At 36.9% G+C, this 23606-nt stretch overlaps 1 protein-coding gene across 3 annotated transcripts in view; it reads right to left on the reverse strand.

The window, feature by feature from the left end:
* The window catches only part of PTPN14 (protein tyrosine phosphatase non-receptor type 14), a 279017-nt gene that overhangs the window by 132457 nt on the left and 122954 nt on the right, over positions 1 to 23606 (reverse strand). For all 3 annotated transcript variants that reach the window (XM_007481388.3, XM_007481385.3, XM_007481387.3), the window contains 2 exons: positions 16141 to 16461; positions 3770 to 3939 (listed from right to left, as the gene is read on the reverse strand). In XM_007481388.3, coding sequence (XP_007481450.2) covers positions 3770 to 3939; positions 16141 to 16314 — 344 coding nt within the window. In that variant the 5' untranslated portion in view covers positions 16315 to 16461. The remainder of the gene's footprint in view (positions 1 to 3769; positions 3940 to 16140; positions 16462 to 23606) is intronic.

The raw sequence follows: 23606 nt of genomic DNA on the forward strand, positions 1-23606 counted from the left end.
ATGCCTCAATTACTGGGTCCATAATTTCTTTCCAGTTTTTAAAAAAATCATAAACAAGGCTGCTCTGAATATTTTTGTATGTTAGGGAACAGAGGATTTGTATTTGATTCTAAAGGTGGGAGTATGGGAGGCAATGCATCTTTTTGAAAAGTGGAAAGAACCATTCCTATGCTTTAGAATTATCAATTTGGCAGATACCTAGAGAAGCAATGAGAGATACAAAGTACCTAAATTGTGCATCACCTTTGACCAGGGATAACACTACTAGGACTATGCCTCAAGTGTCTTCTTTTGTATTCCAATAAATCTATGATCATATCTATATGTCTATGCACACCAACTCACAGATATACCTCAGAAACTACAATATCAGCTCTGGACTACTTGCTCCCAATTCAAAGAGGAGATAAAGTTAGACATGCTAATGCTAGAGAAAATGGTGTTATATTCAACCTGGGGGGGGGGGGGGGGGTTGGACCATTGCAAACATTTGTTAGGTAAAAACAAGTTTGGTTGGTTGCAGACAAAGGCTTATTTTTTAAGCACAGATGGTTGAATGGTTGTCTCCTCCAAGGGGTTACCCAAAATTAAAGGCAGACTTCTCTTTCTAATCTATGCAAATATTTTACTCTGCAGGGCATGACAAAGACTAACTGTTTTATGTCAGACACTCTCCAGATCCCAGGTGCTCTGAGAGATGCCAAAGCCCATCTCCACCTGTGACTGGGTAACTCAGATAACAGCTGGATGACTGGAGAGTTATTCATTAACTAGTTTCTAATGAATGTTGTTTATACCTTCTGGGAAGCACTCCTCTGGAATTCTGCACCCCACCCCCAGCTTCTCTTTGGATGCAATGATGGGTAGAGAATTTCAATATTCCACTCAGCCCACAGCTGTTTGCTAAAATTTCCCAAGAAAGCTCAGATTCCCAGGAGCTCCTGATGGCTACTTAGCAGCAGTCTGTGACATGTATGGAGTTCAAAAATTTGGTCGTAACTATGAAAACTAAAAGCCTGAAGATTCTGGAATGTCATTTTGTCCAAGCAGAGTATTTTCCTAATATACTATTCCAGAAGTCATTAACTTACTGTATGATACTATGAAACAAAACCTTTAAGGAACAGAGCTAGAAGGGACCTTGGTAATCACTTAATGGAACCCACTCATTCCACAGACAAGGAAACTGAGGATAGTTAAAGTGACTTCTCCAAGGTCACCAGAGATGGTGCAGTACCAAATGGAATCCAAGTCCCCTGACTCCAAATTTAGTACTCTTTCTATTGTACTAAGTTGCTGCCTCTGGAAACTGTGGGTAGCATGCTTTAATTGCCAACACTATCTCCTCTTTCCATTTTCTTTCATTCTCTTTTTTCTATCTTGTTTCCTAATTCTTGTGAAATTATTTGCTTCCCAATTTTTCCTTCTCCCCAATACAACCATGGGCATAGCTTGATAGGCTACTGGTATCCCTTAGGGTTCAAGAGGCTCCAGATTTAAAGGCAATTCCCTTAATGTCCCAGTACCCTGAGTACCAAATATCTTTCAAGGACCTTCTCTTGACAAAAGAAGAAACCACACTCATGGGTTAAATGGTAATGACGATGCCTGGTTTTCAAAATATTCCTTCCTATATGGTCCTTCTTTGTTCCCTTCTAAGTAAGAGAATCATTCATGCTATATGTATGAATGTTATACTAAGGGGGCATATCAGAAAGCTATAAGGCACTTAACAGAACATTCCCTTTCCCCTCTTTTTTCCAACAGTCAGAATTGACAGTGAAGCAAAGCAGTGGATAGGCTACCAGGCCTGGAGGCAGGAAGACATGTTCAATTTCAGACACTTATTAGCTGTGACCCTTGTAGCTTAAGTCACCTAACTGTTTGCCTCAGTTTCTTTATCTGTAAACTGAGCTGAGAAAAAGATGGCAAACCACTCCAATAACTTTGCCAAGAAATCACTAAATGGAGTCACCAAGAGTTGGGAATGTAATTGGAAACAACTGAACAACATTAACACCATAGCTGACTGGTCTCCGGCTGATTGGCAGAACAGGCAATAGAGAGAGGAGGAAGAGAAGCTTTCCTTTCCCTCCATTTTCAGTGCAAAAGAAGGAAGTCACAGCAGGCATTTCTAAATCTTCAGATTCATATTTTATAGGCTTCTCTCCACCACATGAATGAATCACACTGAGACATATGCATTTCCAGCTAGGGTCTGAGTATCTTCTGTGTAAATATGACCAAGAAAATCAAAATATGATTTCAAAACTCTCAGAGAAAACATCTGAACTTCAGGTTAGGATGTTCATCACACACCCCAGGGTCCCCTATTTTTATAATATAAGCAGTTCTGTTGAGCAGTAAATATAGCAGGGAAATAAAGATTTCTTCCCTCAGTCCCATGAGTAATTATTATCCTATCCTAAACTTGAAATTTAAAGGTCCCTTTGGTTAAAGCTCAATAATCAATGATGACAGCACATTCTGGTAGCATTGATATTTGATCATTTATATCTTATAGGTGAAATGGGTCTTCTTGTTAGTCTGTCTCAGAATAAAGAAAGTCTTTTTAAAGCATTCTTGAGATGGCCACCCTAAATCATTTTGAATACTTCAAGTGAGAAAGGATCTCATAATTTTGTATGGTTTCATTTCTGTTTATTGAAATATAAGGATAAAAAAATGTCTCCACAATTTTTACTCACTCTTCTAGTTGTTCTTAGCTCCAAAGAACAGAATTGAGTATAATTTTCTACACATTCAAGGTAGCCTTTCAAACGTTTAAAGACTTCTTCTATGTTTCCTGTCCTTCAATGTTAGGTGGTCTCTTTTCTAAGTTAAACACTCCCAAGTCCTTCAACCTTTTCTTATATGACATTTTTATAGCCCTCACCATTCTGGGAGGTCACACTCCTTTGGCAGAAAATGGACTACCATATTAATGTTTATCTAAAGACAAGTGACTAGAAATGGGCAAAAAATTCTAGTTGTGACCTGATCATCTCACAAAAAGATGAAAGCAGCATACATGATGACCATATGCCCAGAGTTAGGTAGTAAACCATCTTCTTCTAAGCATATTACCTGCTATTTATTTCAGGATCACTGTTTCTCATGATGTGTGGCAAAAATGAGATAGACAGATTTATGCTATTCCCTTTTCTCTCTGAAATATCCAATTTGCTTTGTTTTACACTTGAGGACCTTTAACTTTTCAAGGTAACTACTTACTAAGAAATTAGTTGTGGATGAATAAAAAAAAAAAAGAATTTATTTTTTTACTTAGGGAAAAACACTATGCTACTGTTAAAAGAATGCCAAATGGAAGTCTCCTTCCGTAAGTAGGGGCCCTATGAAACAATGTTTGCCTATTGAACATTGTGTTTCCCTAGTTCACCAGCATTTTAGGACTTTATCCCCAATCTAGAAGTTGGGCAGATTTCACGTTTAGGTCTAACTGTGCATTTGCTTTAAAATAGATTTTCTCATCTTAAAATACCAACATATTAACTTCCTATTACAAAACACTTTCACCTAATCTAAGCAAGACACATTACACACTGATTTAATTTGATTTTTTTTTTTGCATTGACTTTCCTAGGAAATTAAGAACTGACCATTTTATTCAAAATAAAACCATTAAGATTATAAGGGAATTATTTAAATATTGGCACCCTCCAACCCACTGCTCTGACTTATCTGCAAAATATGAGCTCTGCATCATTCTTCTACTCCTTTAGGGTACAGAGAAGAAAAATACACTTACCTTGTAGCTTCCTGCTGAAGCTGTGACACATTTGGCACATAGAACATGACTCCAAAAAAAAGCAAAGGCTCGTTGGCAAATTTGTCCAGCTGCTTCTTCAGAGGTTTTTCGAGCTCCACCCATCGCGCTTGCTGGCTCTTGCTAAGAAACCAGAGGCCAAAATAGTGTGTCTAGATAAAGGAACAAAATCATATCGGTTAATTCTTATGATTAGTACCTCAGGACCATACAGAAAAAGGAAAGCAATTCCCACCCACCCAACTCTTCATCAATGCAAAACTCATTCCATAAAAAAGGATCTGAAAACTTTTCTTTCTCCAGAAGAATCTACTAACAACAAGCAAACCAAGATGCAGTATGTGTCCACTTCAAAACTCTTTGTAGAGTTAACAATGTTTACAACAAGCTCCATTAAGAGCATGGTAGCAGGTGGCATCAGCCCTTTATAGAAGTGGTGACTGACATTTTTGTTTAAGATATGGAGTTTGATTTGTTCAACTGACAAACTATCTGTGTGAATGCTCTGCGATTTTACCCAAGTTATACTGGTAGAAATAGAGAATAGTCTCTACCTCTGCTACTGAGCAAATATTACCTGAGTCCTAAGACCAAGGCTACTATAAATGGAATGTCTCTGTGGAATAGAATATTCTGAAATGACACATGAAAAATCTTAACAGAAATCTGATTAACTCCTTTAAGGCTTTAATAAATTGCTTGAAAATATATCCCACCCTGACAGTTTATAATACATGGCTTGTTGCAGAATCCTCTCTCTCTATTATCAAGTATTGAGAACAGAAGGATTTCCACTCCACAGCTGCAACAGGAGCCCCTAGAGGTTGTTCTCCATGGATTATGGTAGGATTTGATAGATAAAAGTAAGATTTTCATCTTTAGACTTGAAGATTCAACCAGTACAAGTTTGGAGCAAGATGATAAATAATTAACACACGTACTCCTATGCAACTAAGAATTTGTTATATCATGCTAGGATCTCTAGATTAGCACAATAATCACTGAAAAGCTTACCACTGCTTTTGAAGCAATCTTTTAAACCTTAATTCTATCCAGAATTGCTTGAAGCACACCTGGAAATCTTTCCAGCTATAGCAATAAAACTGCAGTGTTCAATTTTCCAAATATAATCAATTCTGTAGTACCAATGCTCATGTTCTTGCCCTATTATTATAATCAGAGCTTCACCTCTAAATGCAACTGCCCTTATCATCATTCATTCAATCATAGAATCATGAATTTAGAGCTGAGAAAGACTTTAGAGGTGCCAAAGTCCAACCCTCTCATTTTACAGTTGAGAGAATTTGATACTGACCTGCCTGTGGTCAATCACTGAGTGCATTAAGTGCCTACTCTGTGCCCTGGCACTATATGTACACATCATAGCATTTTCATAACCCCAAAATGAAACAATCCCTATTCTTTCAAGGAGCTTACATTATTAATGCCTATTTAGTTATTCATTCCAATATTTTGTTTGCACACATGGCCACAGAGTCAAATGACTGCTGGGATTTCAAGTAGATTTATAACCACATCTGAAATAGGAAAAGGAAGGAAATAAAAATTCATTCCTCTTGGAATATGGAAGTGGGCATATTTTATATTGGGACCCACTTATCACAGTGCTTTATTTGCAAAGTGCCAACAAATGGAGCCAAACCTCTATTTCTGTGGTAAAATAATCCAATAGCATAGATAAACTAACCTGAGTGAATTGGGGCCAAAAGACTTTTCCCCCTCTGTGCTAATGCAACTGTGAAATATAGGGCTGCAAAGTGATTATTATTGGTGATGTGGAAAAAAAAAAGCAAAGGCAACTGTCATCTGGCCAACTCTAAAATCTTCTGATTCTATGATTATCTAAGATGTGGATAATTATTTTAGCAATTGTATATAATTCTTTCTCCTAAGGTCCTACTTGGCTTATCATATTGGAGCAAATAAATTTTCTAGTACTAGAAAAGAAGCTTTTTAGAAATGATGGAGAAGAAGCTCTGTGTGTGTTTGGGAGTAGAGGGTGAGGAGAATTTAGAGGAAAACAGAAAAACAGGAAAAAATGAATTCTAAAGCAACTATATTCCTTAGAATTTTATTTTGGATCATATTCAAAGAATTTGAAATACACTAACTCATTATTAGTATTGTCCAAAGGGTCCAAGACAATGAGATCATTTTGGTATTTTGGTAAATAAACTCTATTGGGTAAGGTCCAAAACAGACTTGTCCTATGATGAATGTTTTCTAGACCTACAGTGTCATAATAAGGAATCAATGATGAGTTTGCATGTAATTAACATGTATAACATATAACAATGGAACTCTTTTCAAAGGCTAATTAAGGGGAAATGAGCATTTATTTCAATGGTTCAAATCATCATATTAGGCTTTAAGACAACATCTGAAAAATGTGGAACTATACACAATGATTTACCAATTTATAAAATGATTTTAATGTATCTGCTGTAAAATATATTCCTGGACAGCTCCAAATTAAAATGGTAAATCTTGTACTGAAGATTATCATTTCTGGACTTCTATATTCCTTCCCCTTTCACCAAGTAGATTATAAGTAAAACTCCTCCAAAAGGGCAAAGTGGGAAAAACACTGTAATTGAAGACTGAAGAACTAGTTTCAAATCCTAGTCCTGTCATTATCTTTTTCTTTAAATATGGTAACATCTATTTTATTTTAATTCAATTTAAAAGCATATATTTTTTCCCTCTCACCTCCCCCATTGGGGGAAAAAGCCCTTGCAAAAAATATACATAATCATACAAAACAAATTCCCTCATTTGTATATCTCATTCTGAATCCTGAGTCCATTATTTCTCTGAAAGGAAATAGGTAGTCTGCTTCTTCATATGTCCGCCAAATATAGAATCATATTTGGCTATTGAATTCATCAGAATTCTTAAGTCTTTCAAAGTTGTTTGTCAACACAATGTTGTTTATGTTGTTAGTGTTATTAAAGAGATTGTTCTAGTTCTGTTCACTTCACTCTGCATCAGTTCATATTTCTTCTCTGAAAGCATCCCCTTTGTAAATGCTATGGCCCCAAAGTACTCTACATATTGACATAACATTATTATATTCATTATTATATTAGATGAATATATATGGTAGTATCATATTTATATTCACAAAATTTATTTAGCCATTCTCCACTTGATGGGCACTCTCTTAGTTTCCAGTTCTTTGCCACTACAAAAAGCTGCTATAAATTTTTTAAAGATGTTTTTTGTACATATGAGTCCTTTAACCTTTTTATTTTATCACTGCAGGATTACAGACTTAGTAGTGATATCTAACTGGTTCAAAAGGCTTCCAGTTGAGAAACTTTTGAGGCATAGAAAATAGAAAGGCATAGAAAGGCTGAACCAATGCACAGCCCCAACAAAAGTGCTGTAATGTGCCTCTTTTCTGGCATCCCCTCTTCTGTCATCTTTACCAATCTGATGGGTATGAGCCAGAACCTAAGAACATTTTAATTTGTATTTTTCTAATTATTCATAACTTGTGGCATTTTTATAAGATTAGATTTATTCCCTAAAAAACTAAAAATCATCTGTTCATATCTTTTGATCCATTATCAATTACATACTGCCTCTTATTATTATAAATTTGAATCTATTCCTTATATATCTCAGTAAGGAATGATTTATCAGAAAAACTTACTGCAAAGGTTTTCTCCCAGTTAGTTGTGCCCTCATAATCTTAAGTGCATCAGTTTTGTTTGTGCCTAAGCTTTTGAGATTTTATGTAATCAAAATTATCTTTTTTTTTTAACCTGTGATCTTCAACTCTTGTTTAGCCTGGAGCTCTTTTGTTAACTATAGATCTGAAAGGTAATTTCGTCCTTATTCCTCTAATTTATAGCCCTTTCATATCTATGTCATATATCAATCTGAAATTATTTGGGGCATATGGTGTTAAGCGTTCATCTAAACCAAACTGCTGCCAAGCTGCTTCTCAGTTTCTGCAGTGTTTTTTGCCAAATGTTGAATTTTTACCCAAGAGCTAGAAACTTTGGTCTTATCAAACATTAGTCTAATAGATTCATTAATGTGTTATATAATTAATTTGTTCTAATACTCAACAAAATTTTTAATCAGTACCAAATGCTTTTTTTCCTTTATTATTTCTTAGTATTATAATCTGAAATCTGACACTCCAAGGCCCCCTTTATTCCCACTTTGTTTTTCATCATTTCTCTTTAGATTCTGGATCTTTTGTTGTTCAAGATTAATTTTACTATTATTTTTTCTCTCTGTAAAGTGATCCTTTGATAATTTAATGATTAAAGCACCCGACATTATCTTAATGTAAAATGTTCAGGAAGTCATTTCACCACCCTGGAGCTCAGGTTCCATGTAAAATAAAGGACTTAGAAGAGATGTCCAAGGTCCTATCTAATTTTACATGGATAACCATAAACACAAAACACAGAAACCAAAAAAAAAAATGCACATGAAGGCAAGAGAAGAACAACATGGATTACCAAAAATCTTTGCCAGGCCATTAATGGTGTTCAAGGCTTCAAATGACCTGCACAATTAAGTAACAAGTTATGCCTCTTCTAAGGAAAACCTCAAGTCAGAGTACAAAAATAGCATTTTTCTATAGGACTCATCAGATTTTACAATGACTTGTTATATAATTGTCCAACTACAAAATTAGTTTCACTTCAAAGAGCAAAAGCATAGCAGATGCTTCCTGCACACACCTGGGTCAACAATTTATTATGGGATGGGAGATGACGAGTTTGAGAGGCAAATTCCTATCCACTGTTGAACATCACCACCTCCTAATTTAGGACGAACAAGGTACTACATCAGGTCATACAGTTAGAAAAAAAGAGTGGATCAATGGGCACCAGGCCAATACTCTTCACTTTGGGAAATTGTTCCACTCTACCCCTAACACCACTTCTGAGAAGCAGTCCCATAGATTGATTTTGCATTATTAGATGTTATATAAAATATACTCATTGATTCTAGCCCTATGGAAATATGCAATGAGAATTTGAAAAATGCTATCACTCCACTGGATTCATCACTCACCTTCATCAGGATCTAACTGTATAGATGAAAAACAAATATCCAGACTTTGCTTGAAACTGAGACTAGGATATCTCATAAAATGTCATCAAAAGACTAAAGTGTCTTCTAACTCCCAACAGGTGATACTAATTTAAGTATAATTAAAATATGGTAACAAAGAGTAGAATGGAGGGAGGGAGGGAGGAAGGAAGGAAAGAAGGAAGGAAGGAAGGAAGGAAAGAAGGGAGGGAGGGAGGGAGGGAGGAAGGAAGGAAGGAAGGAAGGAAGGAAGGAAGGAAGGAAGGAAGGAAGGAAGGAAGGAAGGAAGGAAGGAAGGAAGGAAGGAAGGAAGGAAGGAAGGAAGGAAGGAAGGAAGGAAGGAAGGAAGGAAGGAAGGAAGGAAGGAAGGAAGGAAGGAAGGAAGGAAGGAAGGAAGGAAGGAAGGAAGGAAGGAAGGAAGGAAGGAAGGAAGGAAGGAAGGAAGGAAGGAAGGGAGGGAGGGAGGGAGGGAGGGAGGGAGGGAGGGAGGGAGGGAGGGAGGGAGGGAGGGAGGAAGGAAGGGAGGGAGGGAGGGAGGAAGGAAGGGAGGGAGGGAGGGAGGGAGGGAGGGAGGGAGGAAGGAAGGAAGGAAGGAAGGAAGGAAGGAAGGAAGGAAGGAAGGAAGGAAGGGAGGGAGGGAGGGAGGAAGGAAGGAAGATTGATTAACAGAAAAATGAAATAATTTTGTTCCTATAGTATTTAATGTTTACTTTTTAAAAATAATAGAATCAATCAATCAACATTTAAAAACATCTACTATATGCCAGATACTGTACTAAGAGCAAGAAGAGGAAGGGAATGAACATTTATATAATGCTTACCATGTGTCAAGCATGGTGCTAAGGATTTGGGTAACAGATGTTATCTAATTTGATGAGAAACTATTTCATTCACAATCCTTCTGTATTTTATATTAAAATGTTCATATTTGTCCATTATCAAGTCCGTAACAAAAAAAATGAACTTTTAATTGTAAAAAATGTTTCATTATAAAAATTCGATATACACAATTTTCAAAGAATACTTGTTTCATAATGAGAAGTACCTCTATACCATAGCATATTTTCAGTGACAAAGCCAAGCATTCCATACAATTGAGGTTTTAATACCTCTAAAAGAACAAATACTTCTCTAAACTTTCCATATTAATAGAGGTAGCATAAAAGGGTAGTGGATAGAGTCCTGGGATATGGATCAGGAAGATCTAAGTTAAAATTCAGTCTCAAATACTTCCTAGCTATATGACCATGGGCAAATCTGTCTTTCCTCAGCATCCTTATCTGTAAAATATAGTAATAACACCTACCTCCCAGAGTTATGAGATAATATTTGTAAAGCACTTTGTAAGCCTTAAAGCACTATGTAAATGCTAACTATTAACAATAATAATACTACAGTTTTCTCTTCTAACTCCTTATCCAGTCTTCTGTAATCTATGACCCAAATACAGAAAATATAAGAGGCTAAAATAGACCATATATACTCATTCAGTCAAGGTTTTGTTTATCAGTGGAAGTTACATTCTTCTTCAAGGTGTGTCTGGAAGTGAAAAATAGTCTTCTTTTTTCAATAGCATTTAAACTTACAAAAGGCTAAGTTTTTAGTGTTATCTGTCACCCAGTTAATATATAAGATTAAAATGGCTGTTACACCCATACCACACTAAACATGCCCAATCTCCTTTGATCTCAGTATCTTCCTGGTGAGTATTTGGCTGGGAGACCACCTAGAAACACCATAGGCTTTGAAAAGCAAGATGGGGCAAATCAAAAAGCAGTTGAGTTCTAATTGTGTCTCTACCTCCAAACTAGGTCTTCTACAGGTACATCCCTATTGCTTCCTGCTCTACACCCTAATAGACAAAGGAACAAAGAGCACCTTCTCTCTTTCTTCTCAATCCTTTTTCCCTGATAGTTGAGTGTACAGATGCTACATAGCTGTTTTCATCCTCCCTCACTCCACCTAGTCAGTGGACTAAAGACTTATAAGCAAAAGGATTCCAGATCTCTTTACTCTTCTCTAAGTAACAGTAGCAGACCAGAGTGACTCTAGTGTCAGCATATGGGAGACCCACTCTGGGGTTCATGATGGTCATTGATTATTAATTTCTGTCCTTTTAGAAACCAATTATATCTCACATCTTTAGGATTCTCACAATAAAAGAATGCCAGCTGGAGACCTTAGAACCCAACTACTCCAATCCATAGCTGAGCAAAAATTCCTTTTCATGCATTAGAAAAATATATGATCAATCACATAGTGTGATAGGGGTGTGATTAGGGTTTTGATTGCTCTACTGCAAATATGAATATGAAGGAAATAGGTTTTGAATAATGATACATGTATAACCCAGTGGAACTGCTTGTCAGCTTCAGGAGGGGGAAGGTAAGAGCAGGGGGGGGGGGGGGGAGGATTCATGAATCATGTAACCATGAAAAAATATTCTAAATATTTTTTTAAATTCCTTTTCAAAATATCAAAGAAATAGTCACCTACCCTTTATTTAAACACCTTTTGTGAGGAGAAACTCACCATCTCTCAAGATCATCCATTCTACTTTTGAACAGCTCTAATTGTTAGGAGAAATGAAAGGAAAGGAGCAAGAATTTATTCATTAAGGGCCTACTACATGCCAGGTGCATTTACTATTAAGGACCTACTATATGCCAAGAACTATGATAAGCATTTAACAAATATTATCCCATTTTATTCTTACTTCCTCTTTATAAATTTTACTCAATGTTCCAAAACTTGTTCTAAGGACAAGAAAAATAAGACCAATCTCTCTTCCATATGAAATTACTTCAAATACAGGATGCAAATAAGCAAGCAAGGACCTTTATAAATATCTCATTTGATTTTAAAAACATCCCTTGAAGGTAGATACTATTTATCCCCATTTTACAATTAAGGAAACTGAGGCAAACAGAAGATAAGTGACTTACCTTGGGTCATATAGCAAATAAGTATCTGAGGATTTAAACACAGGTCTTCCTGAATCCAGGTACAGTGCTCTAATCACAGTACTACCTAGCTGCCTCAATGAAAGCTATTATATGTTTCTCTTAAGTTTTCTCATCTTTAGACTAAATATCCTTAATTCCTTAAATCTCTCCCCATACAGCACCATCTCAAGATTCTTCACTATCCCAGCTTTGTTTTAGATGTGCTCCCATTTATCACTGATATTCCTAAACTGTGGTACCAAAAAGTGAACACAGTCCTCTCCAGATATAGTCTTGCCATGACAGAATACAGCAAGATTATTTGCCTGAGCACTAATGAGAGTCAAAGGACCTGAGTTCTAATACCACCTTTAATGATTGCTATCAGTGTAACCTTAGAGAATTCATTTAATGGCAAGGAAGCCAAAACCTGTGGATCCCAGAGATCATGGAGAGGAGTAAAGTGTAAAGTAAAAAAGAGTAAAGTGTAAAGATGAGAAAGTGGAGGGAGTAAGGTTGAGGTTATGAAGGGCTTTGCATGCCAAAAAAGATTTTCTATTTGATTCTGGACACTGCAGATAGCAGGGAATCATTAAAGTTTACTGGTTCACATGAAGGAAAGACTGATGTAGAGAGGGACACTATAGGCAAACCAACTAGTGGATTGTTGTAATAGTCTAGATGTAAAGTGATAAGGGTCTACACAGGATAGCAGTGTTAGAGAGGAGAAGGGGACACATGAGACAAAGGGAGGAGCAACAGGACTTGGCCAATGATTGTATATAGTGGGTGAGAGTGAGGAGCAAATGATGACATCTGTGTTGCAAGCCTGGAAGGCTTTGGGGGGAAAACTAGTAAGTTCAATTTTGGGCATGCTGAATTTAGGATGTCCAGTAAGCAGCTAGAAATGTGAGCTAGGAAGTAATCAGAGAGGTTAGGGCTGGAGAAATAGATTTGAGAATCGTGAGCATGGAACTGGTGACCTTAGCAGATAACAACCACTCTTAGACTGTTTCCTCATCTTCAAAATGAAGAGGTCAGACAAGAAAACCTTTAAGGTTACTTTCAGTTTGAAAACTATAATCCTATGACATCAAACCATTAATAGGCCATTTGACAAGCTCTGAATACACTTAAATGTATTACTGTATATATAGCATTTCTCCTTCTTGCCCACAAGAACAGTAAGCCAAGTCCTTTGCTATACTTTAGGCAAACTGAACCAATAGCATTTCTTTGATCTACCAGTAAATTCATGAATTTGAGTTATTATTAAAGATTCTAGTTTCATTATATGTCATTTCCATATAAGTCATGTACCTGTTTATTTGTACCTGACTACCTGGCAATTAATATACTTGACAGTCCCATTAAATCTCTCTCTCTCTCTCTCTCTCTCTCTCTCTCTCTCTCTCTCTCTCTCTCTCTCTCTCTCTCTCTCACACACACACACACACACACACACAAAATTACATTTATTTAATGGCATTAAGACTATCTGGCACTAGATTTGCCATTGCTAAAAAAGAAAAAAAGGTTGCTAGACTGACTTCTAACAAACTATAGTCTTGACATTCCTATCTCCATGCTTTAAAAAAAATTTTTTTTAAGTTAGTAAACATTCCCACCTTATCCTTATTAAACTGTGGGTTCCTGGGGGTGGAGACTATGTTTTATCTCTTTTTTTAATATCCCTGGCACTTGGCACAGTACCTGGTACATAGAAGATATTTAACATTGACTGCCTTTGCCTTTTAGAATCCCTAGCTTCCTTCAGTTCGGATAATACTTTCTACCTGAAGTCTGTCTTTATCTGGTAATAAGTGTTCTCTCCCTCATTAAATTGCCCGGTATTTCCTTATCTGTGTGCATGTTATATCTCCCAGTAGAATTAAAGCTCTGTGAGGCAATGATTATTTCATTTCTGTCTAGGATTGCTTTGCACTATACCTTCAATTGAATACAAAAAGATACTGCATACAGCAGATGCTTAATGAATGTGAGACAGAGGGATAGGTATTAACAACCCCTTTCCTTTTAATATTATGATAAAATTTGATTACAATAGTTAAAATAAGTGTCAAGGGTAGTTTTGATCAACAGAACTAGCATTAGGTCCAGCAGAATGTATAGATGTGCTAAAGAAAGAAATCACCAGATAGGATATGTCACAAGAGGGCAACATGCAGCCTGGAGAATGTGTGGAAGAAGCAAATAGGCCAGTTGAGTCTGCACAATGTTGATGTGGGTGAAGAGAAGGAGTTGGACTATTTGCCAATTATGTATGTGCACTAAATAGATGACTCACCCCCCCCCCTCCTCCTCACCTTACCATCACCCTATACCCACTAGGCTCTAACTCCTCAAAGCAAGCCACACAGTACCTTACCTAGGAAGGGCTTTACTACTAGGATGGATACAAAAGATATTAAAAAAGAGTGCTCTGTGAATTATTCATTCTAGCACTTGATACTTTTGGAGCATGACCTTTTTGTCAGCATATCAGGTATGTTTGCTTCTACCTTTAACCTTACAGACTGGGGTATCCATTCAAATCAGGTCATCTTACCCTTAATGGTTCTTGAGCAAATATCCAACAGTCATTTTAATGACATTCCCTTTTTAATAATCATTTTTAGAATAAGATAATATATTTATAGTGCAGATTCCAGACACAGAACACCCACAGGTATAAGACTCCTCACCCTTTTGAAGTCAACAAAGGTGACATTTTATTAATACCTTTCCTTGAAGTCTTTAAAAGCAGGAAAGAGCAAAATTGGATTAATACTGTAGGTGCCAGAAGAACCTCTTCTAAGAAGTAATCAGAGATTAAGTAGTCTCCATTGTGTTTTGTTTTCTAAAGGAAAATAAAGGGGAGAAAAGAAAAAAGGAAGGAAGAAGGGAGGGATTGAGGAAGGAAGGAAGGAAGGAAGGAAGGAAGGAAGGAAGGAAGGAAGGAAGGAAGGAAGGAAGGAAGGAAGGAAGGAAGGAAGGAAGGAAGGAAGGAAGGAAGGAAGAAAGGAAGAAAGGAAGAAAGGAAGAAAGGAAGAAAGGAAGGAAGAAAGGAAGAAAGGAAGAAAGGAAGAAAGGAAGAAAGGAAGAAAGAAAGAAAGAAAGAAAGAAAGAAAGAAAGAAAGAAAGAAAGAAAGAAAGAAAGAAAGAAAGAAAGAAAGAAAGAAAGAAAGAAAGAAAGAAAGAAAGAAAGAAAGAAAGAAAGAATAAAGAAAGAATAAAGAAAGAATAAAGAAAGAGAGAGAGAGAAAGAGAGAGAGAGAGAGAGAGAGAGGGAGGGAGGGAGGGAGGGAGGGAGGGAGGGAAAAGGGAGGGAGGGAGGGAGGGAGGGAGGGAGGAAGGGAGGAAGGAAGGAAGGAAGGAAGGGAGGAAGGAAGGAAGGAAGGAAGGAAGGAAGGAAGGAAGGAAGGAAGGAAGGAAGGAAGGAAGGAAGGAAGGAAGGAAGGAAGGAAGGAAGGAAGGAAGGAAGGAAGGAAGGAAGGAAGGAAGGAAGGAAGGAAGGAAGGAAGGAAGGAAGGAAGGAAGGAAGGAAGGAAGGAAGGAAGGAAGGAAGGAAGGAAGGAAGGAAGGAAGGAAGTTAGAAAGGAAGAAAAATGAAGGCTCTCATAAATAGGCTGGAGTCAGGAAGACCTGAGTTCAAAATTAGTCTTGATACATACAAGCTGTGACCTTGGACAAGCCACTTACTGCTTGCCTTAGCTTCCTCATATGTAAAATGCACTAGAAAAGGATATGGCAAACTATACCAGTATCTTTGCCAAGAGACCTCAAATGGGGTCTGAAAGAATCAGAAATAGAGTTGAAAGCTACTGAACAACAACAAAGAAACTGGATTCTTAAGAAACCCTAAGGAAACAAACTTCTATTATTTTACAGCCTGCCACAAAGGAAATTATTTTTTCACTCTTTATTATTGTTCTCTTCCCTTAATTTGTAAGACAATATCCAAACACCAAAAAGCAGCTGTGATCAACCTGTACCTAAGAGTTTTATTCTAGTGTTATTTTTTTAAGAGAAGAACAAATACAGAAAAAAAAAGCCCCAACCCACTCAACTATTTCAGTATTGAAAACCATCTGTTACAGAGAGGGCCTTTCTCTTCCATATTCCAGAAAAACTTCTCTCCCTAGATAAAACAAATGGGGATTAAAACACAGGGCAAACTTTAGATGGTGTCCTTGTTTCTCCCACCACTGAGTTTTATAAACCTATGTGATAAAATCAGGCCAATGGCTAAGAATAACAGGATTCTCATAAACAGATCATTCAGAGCCTAGAGACAAATGACTGGTTCTTTCTCATCACCCTTACCTCTCGTAACTCCAGTCTCTGAGCCACAGCTTCCAGACACTCTTGCCCTGTGCTCTCCACTGACAGGGTACACTCTATCACATTGCTGTCCAACAGGCGGATCCGGGTGACAAAGCAATTCTTGCTTAAGACATTGTAGCGCCGAGTCCGGCGAAGTTTCAGCCCAAATGGCATGGCTATATGGCCGAAGACAGCTGCCCCCTTATCTCAAAGTCACCTCAGCAATCTTGTGGTTTGGGGATTTCTCTAGCAGGTCTGATACTCCATGTATGGGAAGAGGTGTCCATGCCCAACACAGCACTCCGGTGGCACAGCTGCAAACTACAGACAAAAGGCATGATTAGACTCAGGTAGAACTCAAACAAGTCCTGAGAAGAAACAGAAAAAGATTCAAATCCCCAATTAAGTTCCCAAAAGCTCTTCAGTGCAAAGCTATGTCACAGGTACTGGTGGTAAACATAGGAAAGAGAGGGGAAAAAAACAAGAGGCTAGGAAAAAATGATAAACCAAGAGATACATTTGTTGGGGGGATTGGGGCAGTCAGGTGGCACAATGGATAGAGCACTGGACCCAGAGTCAGGAAGACTCATCTTCCTGAGCTCAAATATATACTCAAATATAATGAGCTCAGATATATACTGGCTATATAATCCTAGGCAAACTCTATTTGCCTCAGTTCCTCATCTGTACAAGGAGCTGGAGAAGGAAATGGCAAACTACTCAAGTATCATTGCCAAGAAAATCCCCAAAATGGGGTCATGAAGAGTTGGACGTGACTGAAAAATGCCTGAACAAGAAGTATGGTGAAGGCATTCTACCATTTAATGAGGTACCCTTCTCAATTATTATCCTTTTACCATTAGTTATTATTTTGCTATCATTCTTGACCTATAATATCAATTCTGTAGGAGCATTTCTGTTATTGGAAATCCCTCAGCAATTCCTTCATAATAGTTCTGAGGAAATTAGGAAGGCCAATAACTTATCCATCATCACACAATTAATGTATCAGAGCCAGAACTTAGACCTAATTAAATCCAAAGTCAGTCCTCTATCCATGTCTCTCTAGCACTACTTCACAAATCCACATATCTTTATTAGAAGCACTGTAGCAAGAAGTGTAACAACATCTAACTTTTATTTAGCACTTACTATGTACTTTGCTAAGTATTTTATAATTATACTCTCATTCAATCCCTACAACAACCATAGAAGGTAGATGCTATTATTATTATCATCTCCATCTTACAAAGAAGGAAACTGAGGTAAACAGGAGATGAAATGACTTGCCCAGGGTCACACAGTTAGTAAATGTCTGAGACCACTAAAGTCTTCCTAACTCCAGACCTACCACTCTATCAATTTAGCCAATGTAGTAAGTTTTAGATAAATATTTTTGCATTTGCTTTCATAATTTAAAGGGGCAGGCAGTAAGTTTTTTAGGCTGTTTTATAGCATGAGGTAACAGAAGCAAAAGGCAGCAAAAAATGATATAATAATTCAGAAACAAGATTTATAATAAATGCTCTCTTCCCTCTTTATCCACTCCATTAAATTTGAAGACCAGGTTTTGTCCAATCCAACATACCATGCTATTTCTCTTCATATCAGCTTTCAAAAGAAATAAATACACATGCATATATACATATATTCATATATACACACACACATTCTCAAAGGGATCTGTGATCTCATTAATTTGGGAGTTTCCTCAAACAAAGCAGATCACAACTCATCCATTCCTATCTCATCTATGTAATATTGTCCATGCCCTGCCAAAAGTTTGCCACAGGGCATCAACTCTACATACTAGAGGCTTTCCTTACTTTCTCAGATGTTATGAAGGCACCAGTGGGATATTCTGGATGTCTCCTTTGAGCACTTATTCCTATTGCTTCCAATTGTGTTTGTGTGAATATGTATGTGTATGTGTGTGTATTTACATAGATATATTTTATATGTATATATCTAAAAATGTGTTTTTCCACTCTGATCCATGTTTCATATAGCTACAAGGTAAACTTCCCAATACATAAATATATCATGTCCATTATTCAAAAACTTTTATTGGTTCCATCCTGTCTCTAGAAAAAAAAAATGCAAACTCCCTAACTGTCATTGAAGCCCCTCTACAATCTGTCTCCAAACAATTTTTCTTTATTTTACATTCCTCTCCTTTACATATGTAACATTAAAACCAAAATGGACAACTAGTTCTTTGTTCATTTCAACCTATAGTCTCCTACCTATTTGGGTACACTTGAAGAATATTTTGTGTATCTGGAACACATTTGTTCCTCACCTCTGTTTATTATGTCATTTTTTTTTCTTTAAAAGCTGGTTGAGGGGCAGTTAGATGACCCAGTGGATGGACAGCCAGGCCTGGAGATGGGAGCTCTTGGGTTGAAGCCTGGTCTCAGAAATTTCCCAGCTGGGTGACCCTGGGCAAGTCACTTAACCCCAATTGCCTGACCCTTACCATTCTTCTGCCTTCAAACCAAATCTTTGTACCAATTCTAAGATAGAAGGTAAGGATTTTTTTAAAAGAGCTAATTGGGTTGCCCCTTCCTTCATAAAGCCTTCCCAGAAGCCAACTGTACCCACCTAGATTCCTAAAAGTTCTTTTTTTTTATTCTTATTGATAAATTCTGTTTATAAATTTCCTTCATTTCCAAACACTTCTCTCTTACCTCCTCTACTCAGAGATCAACCTTTGTAACGAGGATAAAGAAGACGGGGTTGAGGGAAGAAAATAGTTCAATAAAATTGACTGGTAATATATTGTGTCTATGTCTGATTTTCTCTTCATTCTTCTCCTTAGATTTAATTCTGTGAGAATGAGAATCTTTGCAGTTCCCTAAACTTGTGCATAGAGTAGGTACCTAAACAGTGTTTACTGAATAACTGAACTCATCTGTTGAAAGGATAAGGAAAGGAAGCACATTTAAATATACAGACCTGGCTTTTTCTCTTTTTTTAAATTAAAAAAAGTTGTTAATGGAGAAACAACACAGATTCTTCAATTGATTTAAAACTATTGCTTTTATTTTTCCTTTTCAGAAAATTCTTTAAATGACCAAATTCTGAAAACAGTTGTTATAGTCCCATGTTTTCAACATGATTAACCTTAAAACTTTTGTTACCATATTTAATTAAAGTGACAAGTTTAACAGGCAAACTGATACCCACTCATGAGTAGAATGTGAAGATGAATACCAGTTCTATCACTTACTAGCCTTTACGACTTTAGGAAAACCACTTAGTACCCTTTAGGGCTCAATTTCCTCATCTGTAAAATGGGGCAGGGGGAGGGGGTATAGATTAGAGAGCTTCTACGATCCCTTCTAGCACTGACTATGATCCTAAGTTTATGTAGTCAAATTTGGATGCTATGATCCTACAATTCTGACTAAGTTGTCATAGTCACCACAAGAAGCAACAATAACAAAGGAAGGTCATTAGCATCTAGCACTGTGCCAATAATACTATAACTGCATGGCTCAGGAAACTCATTAGAAAACTGAAATGTTCTGACAGTTCTCCTATTTGGTCTTTTGTACTATAGGAGGTTCACTTTCATCTCACTCCCAACTTTCGTAATTGCCCCCAAATGATAGCACTGACCTGTCATTGTGCAGCCACCCAGTTTGTTCACAAATCTCTCATTCCACTATGGAGAATTTTTCTCCCCTGCCTCAAGCCCCAGGGATACACAGATATTAAGAGGAAACCTTTATAGGCATTTAAAAATTAATAAATAAAAGCTTTTCAATTTTATGTTGATGGACTGCTCCATGCCAGTACCTCAGGCTTCAACAGAGGTTGTCAAGATACTAATATATAACACTGCAAAACACTATCCTGGACTGCTCTACATTCCTTCACGTGACAGGTTATTTTTTTTTTTTTAAGTTTAAAACAGAGATGCTAGAGCATATGATTTGATTAAGTAACAGCCTGAAAGGCATTAACCATTTCTTAAGCACTTTATGTTGGCAGATCTTTATGTTTATCTACAAGGTAGACTTGCATTGCTTATCCTTAGATTACACATTGACTACCTGTGGAAGGAATCCAGAATAGAGTGACCCACCCAAAGTTCCATAATCAACAATCAGAGCCTGAAGTCAAATTCACATATTGATTGTTTTACTTTGAGGCAGCAAGGTGGCACAGTGATAGAATACTAGGCTTGGAATCAACAAGACTTGAGTTCATCTGTGAACTCAGACACTTACTAGTTGTGTGACCTTGGGCAAGTCAATTCTCCTATTTTGCGTCAATTTCCTCATCTGTAAGATGGGCAGTTAGGTGGCACAATGGATAAAGTTTACGTTTCTTCTTAAGTTCAAATCTAGCCTCAGTTACTTAATAGCTGTGTAACCCTGACAAATCATTTAACCCTGTCTGGCGGGGGGGGGGGGGGGGGGGGGGGGGGGGGGAGGGAGGAGATGGGGGGGGGGGGAGGTCAACTATTACAATATCTTTGCCAAGAAAACTCCAAATGGGGTCATAAAGAGTCAGACATGGCTGAACAGCAACAAGAAAAACCTCTCAGGGTTGTTGCCAGGTTCAAATGAGATAATAATTGTGAAGTGGCTAGCACAGTACTTACCACTTGTGCTATTTCTCTAGAATTCAGCACAATGCCTAGTGCATAGTAGGCACTTAATAATTGTTTATTGACCAACTAACATGAGTTAACTCAATTGGTTATAACAGATCTCAAACTTTTAGATCTCTCAACTTCCTTACACTCTCAAAAATAATCCAAGATCCCAAGGAGTTTTTGCTTATATGGTCTATATCTATTGATATTTACCATATTTGAAATTAAAATGTCTCAGTATGATTATAAAAATAATACTAGCCAGAAGATCCTCCTAAGTATTACTACTCCCCTCTCTTTGTGGTCCCCTAGATAATGCTTTGAGAACCACAAAGTAGTAGGACAGTGCTCAGAAGGAAGGCTAGGTGTCACCTACTTTCAATACTGACTTCTAGCAGAGAAAAAATTCTTTCTGTGAAACATAAGCAACCCCCCCCATAACCCTAGTTGCAATACACATACATACACACACACACACACACACACACACACACACACACATTCTTCAAGAATATTTTGAATGGCTTTATGAACTTAATCTCCCAATCCCACTAAAAAAAAACAATCTAAAGCATAAACACCATCGATATGTCGATAGTAGTTGAAGAATAGCATCTTTAAAATCAACAATGGTACACAGTTCTCACGTCTCTCTTAGAAATACTCAGCCATCTGGTTTTAATTTTAGATATATGATCTATGGAGAGAATCAACATGTGACAGGGGCGAATGTGTATTTTTAAACTTCTCTGAATAAGGCTGCTGAACTTGCACAAATGCACAGTTCAAATGTTTAACTTTTTCAAACCAAGAAAATATGAAGTTCAGGGCACTTTAAACAGACACATGCTCCTCGGAATTATATCAACAGGATGCTGGAAGAGATCTCAAAGAGATCACTTAAACCATCCCTAGCCTACAAATAAGATGATCACCCTAGTACAAATATCAATAATATGGAAATAGGTCTTGATCAATAATACATGTAAAACCCAGTGGAATTGAGCATTGGCTACAGGAGGGGGTGGGAGGAGGGGAGGGAAAGAACATGAATCTTGTAACTATGGAAAAAATTTCTTAATTAAATAAAATTAAAAAAAAATAAAAGGGCACCAAAATTTTATCCAACTATACCCATAAAGCATCTCTTATCACCAAAACTCAGACACTTGCCTTTGGAACTAAAGGGCAGGCTAGCACGATGAATTATAAAATTAGGACCTAATCCTGAATAGGCAAAAGATTATATACCTTTTTAAAATTTCATTTTATATATGTTTTAATTTGTTTGGGGACCAGATTTCATTCATGTTGGGATGTCTAAGTGAGGAACGTCCTCTACCAGTGCCAACTAGTATTTTCTGTGTAACTTAGAATCTTAGAGAGTGACTTGCCCAGAATCACACAGCCAGTATAAATAAGAGGTAGGTCCGCAAATCATGTGTTTGTGAATCTAAAACTATCTACTATGCCAATCTGCTTTCAGATGCACCTATTTCCAGTGGGGAAAAACAGCCCAAATTGTCATTTCTATTTTAGTGCCATTCTTGTGACTATGGGAGAAGCCAGTGATTTTCAGTGGGACTTCAGAGAGTTTTCCAAAACTGACACTAACCATTAGAGAGCATGGTAATCCTGATTCTTCAAGATGAATAGCTAAATCATTACAGGAAGAAAGTAAATATTCCGTTTCATTCCATTCCATTCAACAAATACTTATTATGTATATGGAATTATGCTATGCTAAAGATTATATATATATATATATATATGTATATATATATATGCAGGTATATGTGTAAATGAATATATACACATACCCTAATATTTGCCATCAAGGAGTGGACATTTCACTATAAGATATAACATGTATACAGATAAGTATAACACAAGGTAGTTCGAGGAAAGAGAGGGCACTGGTAACTGAGGAGAGGGGCTAACTGGAAGATCTAAAGAGAGAAACATAATGCCACAAATGGACCTTGAAGGAAGAAGGATTGTGATAGGCAGAAATGAGAAAGGAATACATCCAGAAATAAAGATCACTTCTATGCATGCCTAAAGATGGACTACGGAAAGTCACGTTTAGAGTGCATGGAAGGGAGTTATAATAAAAAAAAAAAAACTGTCTGTGAAAATAAACTGCAGCCAGAAAATGCGGAGTTTTAAAAGTGAGGTAAAAGTGTTTGTAGTTTTGTTCTAAGAGTAATTGGGAGGTTTTTAAGCCAAGAACAATATAGCTGTGTCTAGGGAAGTTTGTTTTTTCCATTTGTGTAAAGGATGGATTGGATAATATATAATAATATATATATATATATAATGGATGAAACATGGTAAAGATGAGTTAGGTGGACAGACACATAAAGGGTGATATAAGGTTTGATATTAAAGATGTTATGAAGAGAGAATCAGCAAAACTTGGCATCTAATCAGATGCAGGAGGAAAAGGAAAAAGAAGAATCAATGAGAAAGTTAGATTTCATATTATAAACATAGAGAACTAGAAAAATGGGATTGCCTCAACATAAATAGGATAGCATGGAGGAAGAAAAAGGTTGTGGGTTTTTTATTTGATTTGGTTTGGGTAGGGGAGTAAAGAGAGGTTGCTAACATTTTAATTATGTTCAATTTAAGAAATTTACAGAACTTGCAAATGGAATTATTCAGTAGAAATCTAGTAATTCAAGAAACAGGTTAGGACTCAGTGAATATATTTATTTACACACACATACACATATATATTCTCACTCTGTTATCTGAAGAGACACGATCATTGAAACCATGGGAAAGGCAGATAAGATCCCAAAGTCTAATGTAGAAGTAGAAGAGATTTCAAAAGACATTCACACTTAAGATG

Source organism: Monodelphis domestica, chromosome 2, assembly GCF_027887165.1.
Source record: "Monodelphis domestica isolate mMonDom1 chromosome 2, mMonDom1.pri, whole genome shotgun sequence".
Classification (NCBI taxonomy): domain Eukaryota; kingdom Metazoa; phylum Chordata; class Mammalia; order Didelphimorphia; family Didelphidae; genus Monodelphis; species Monodelphis domestica.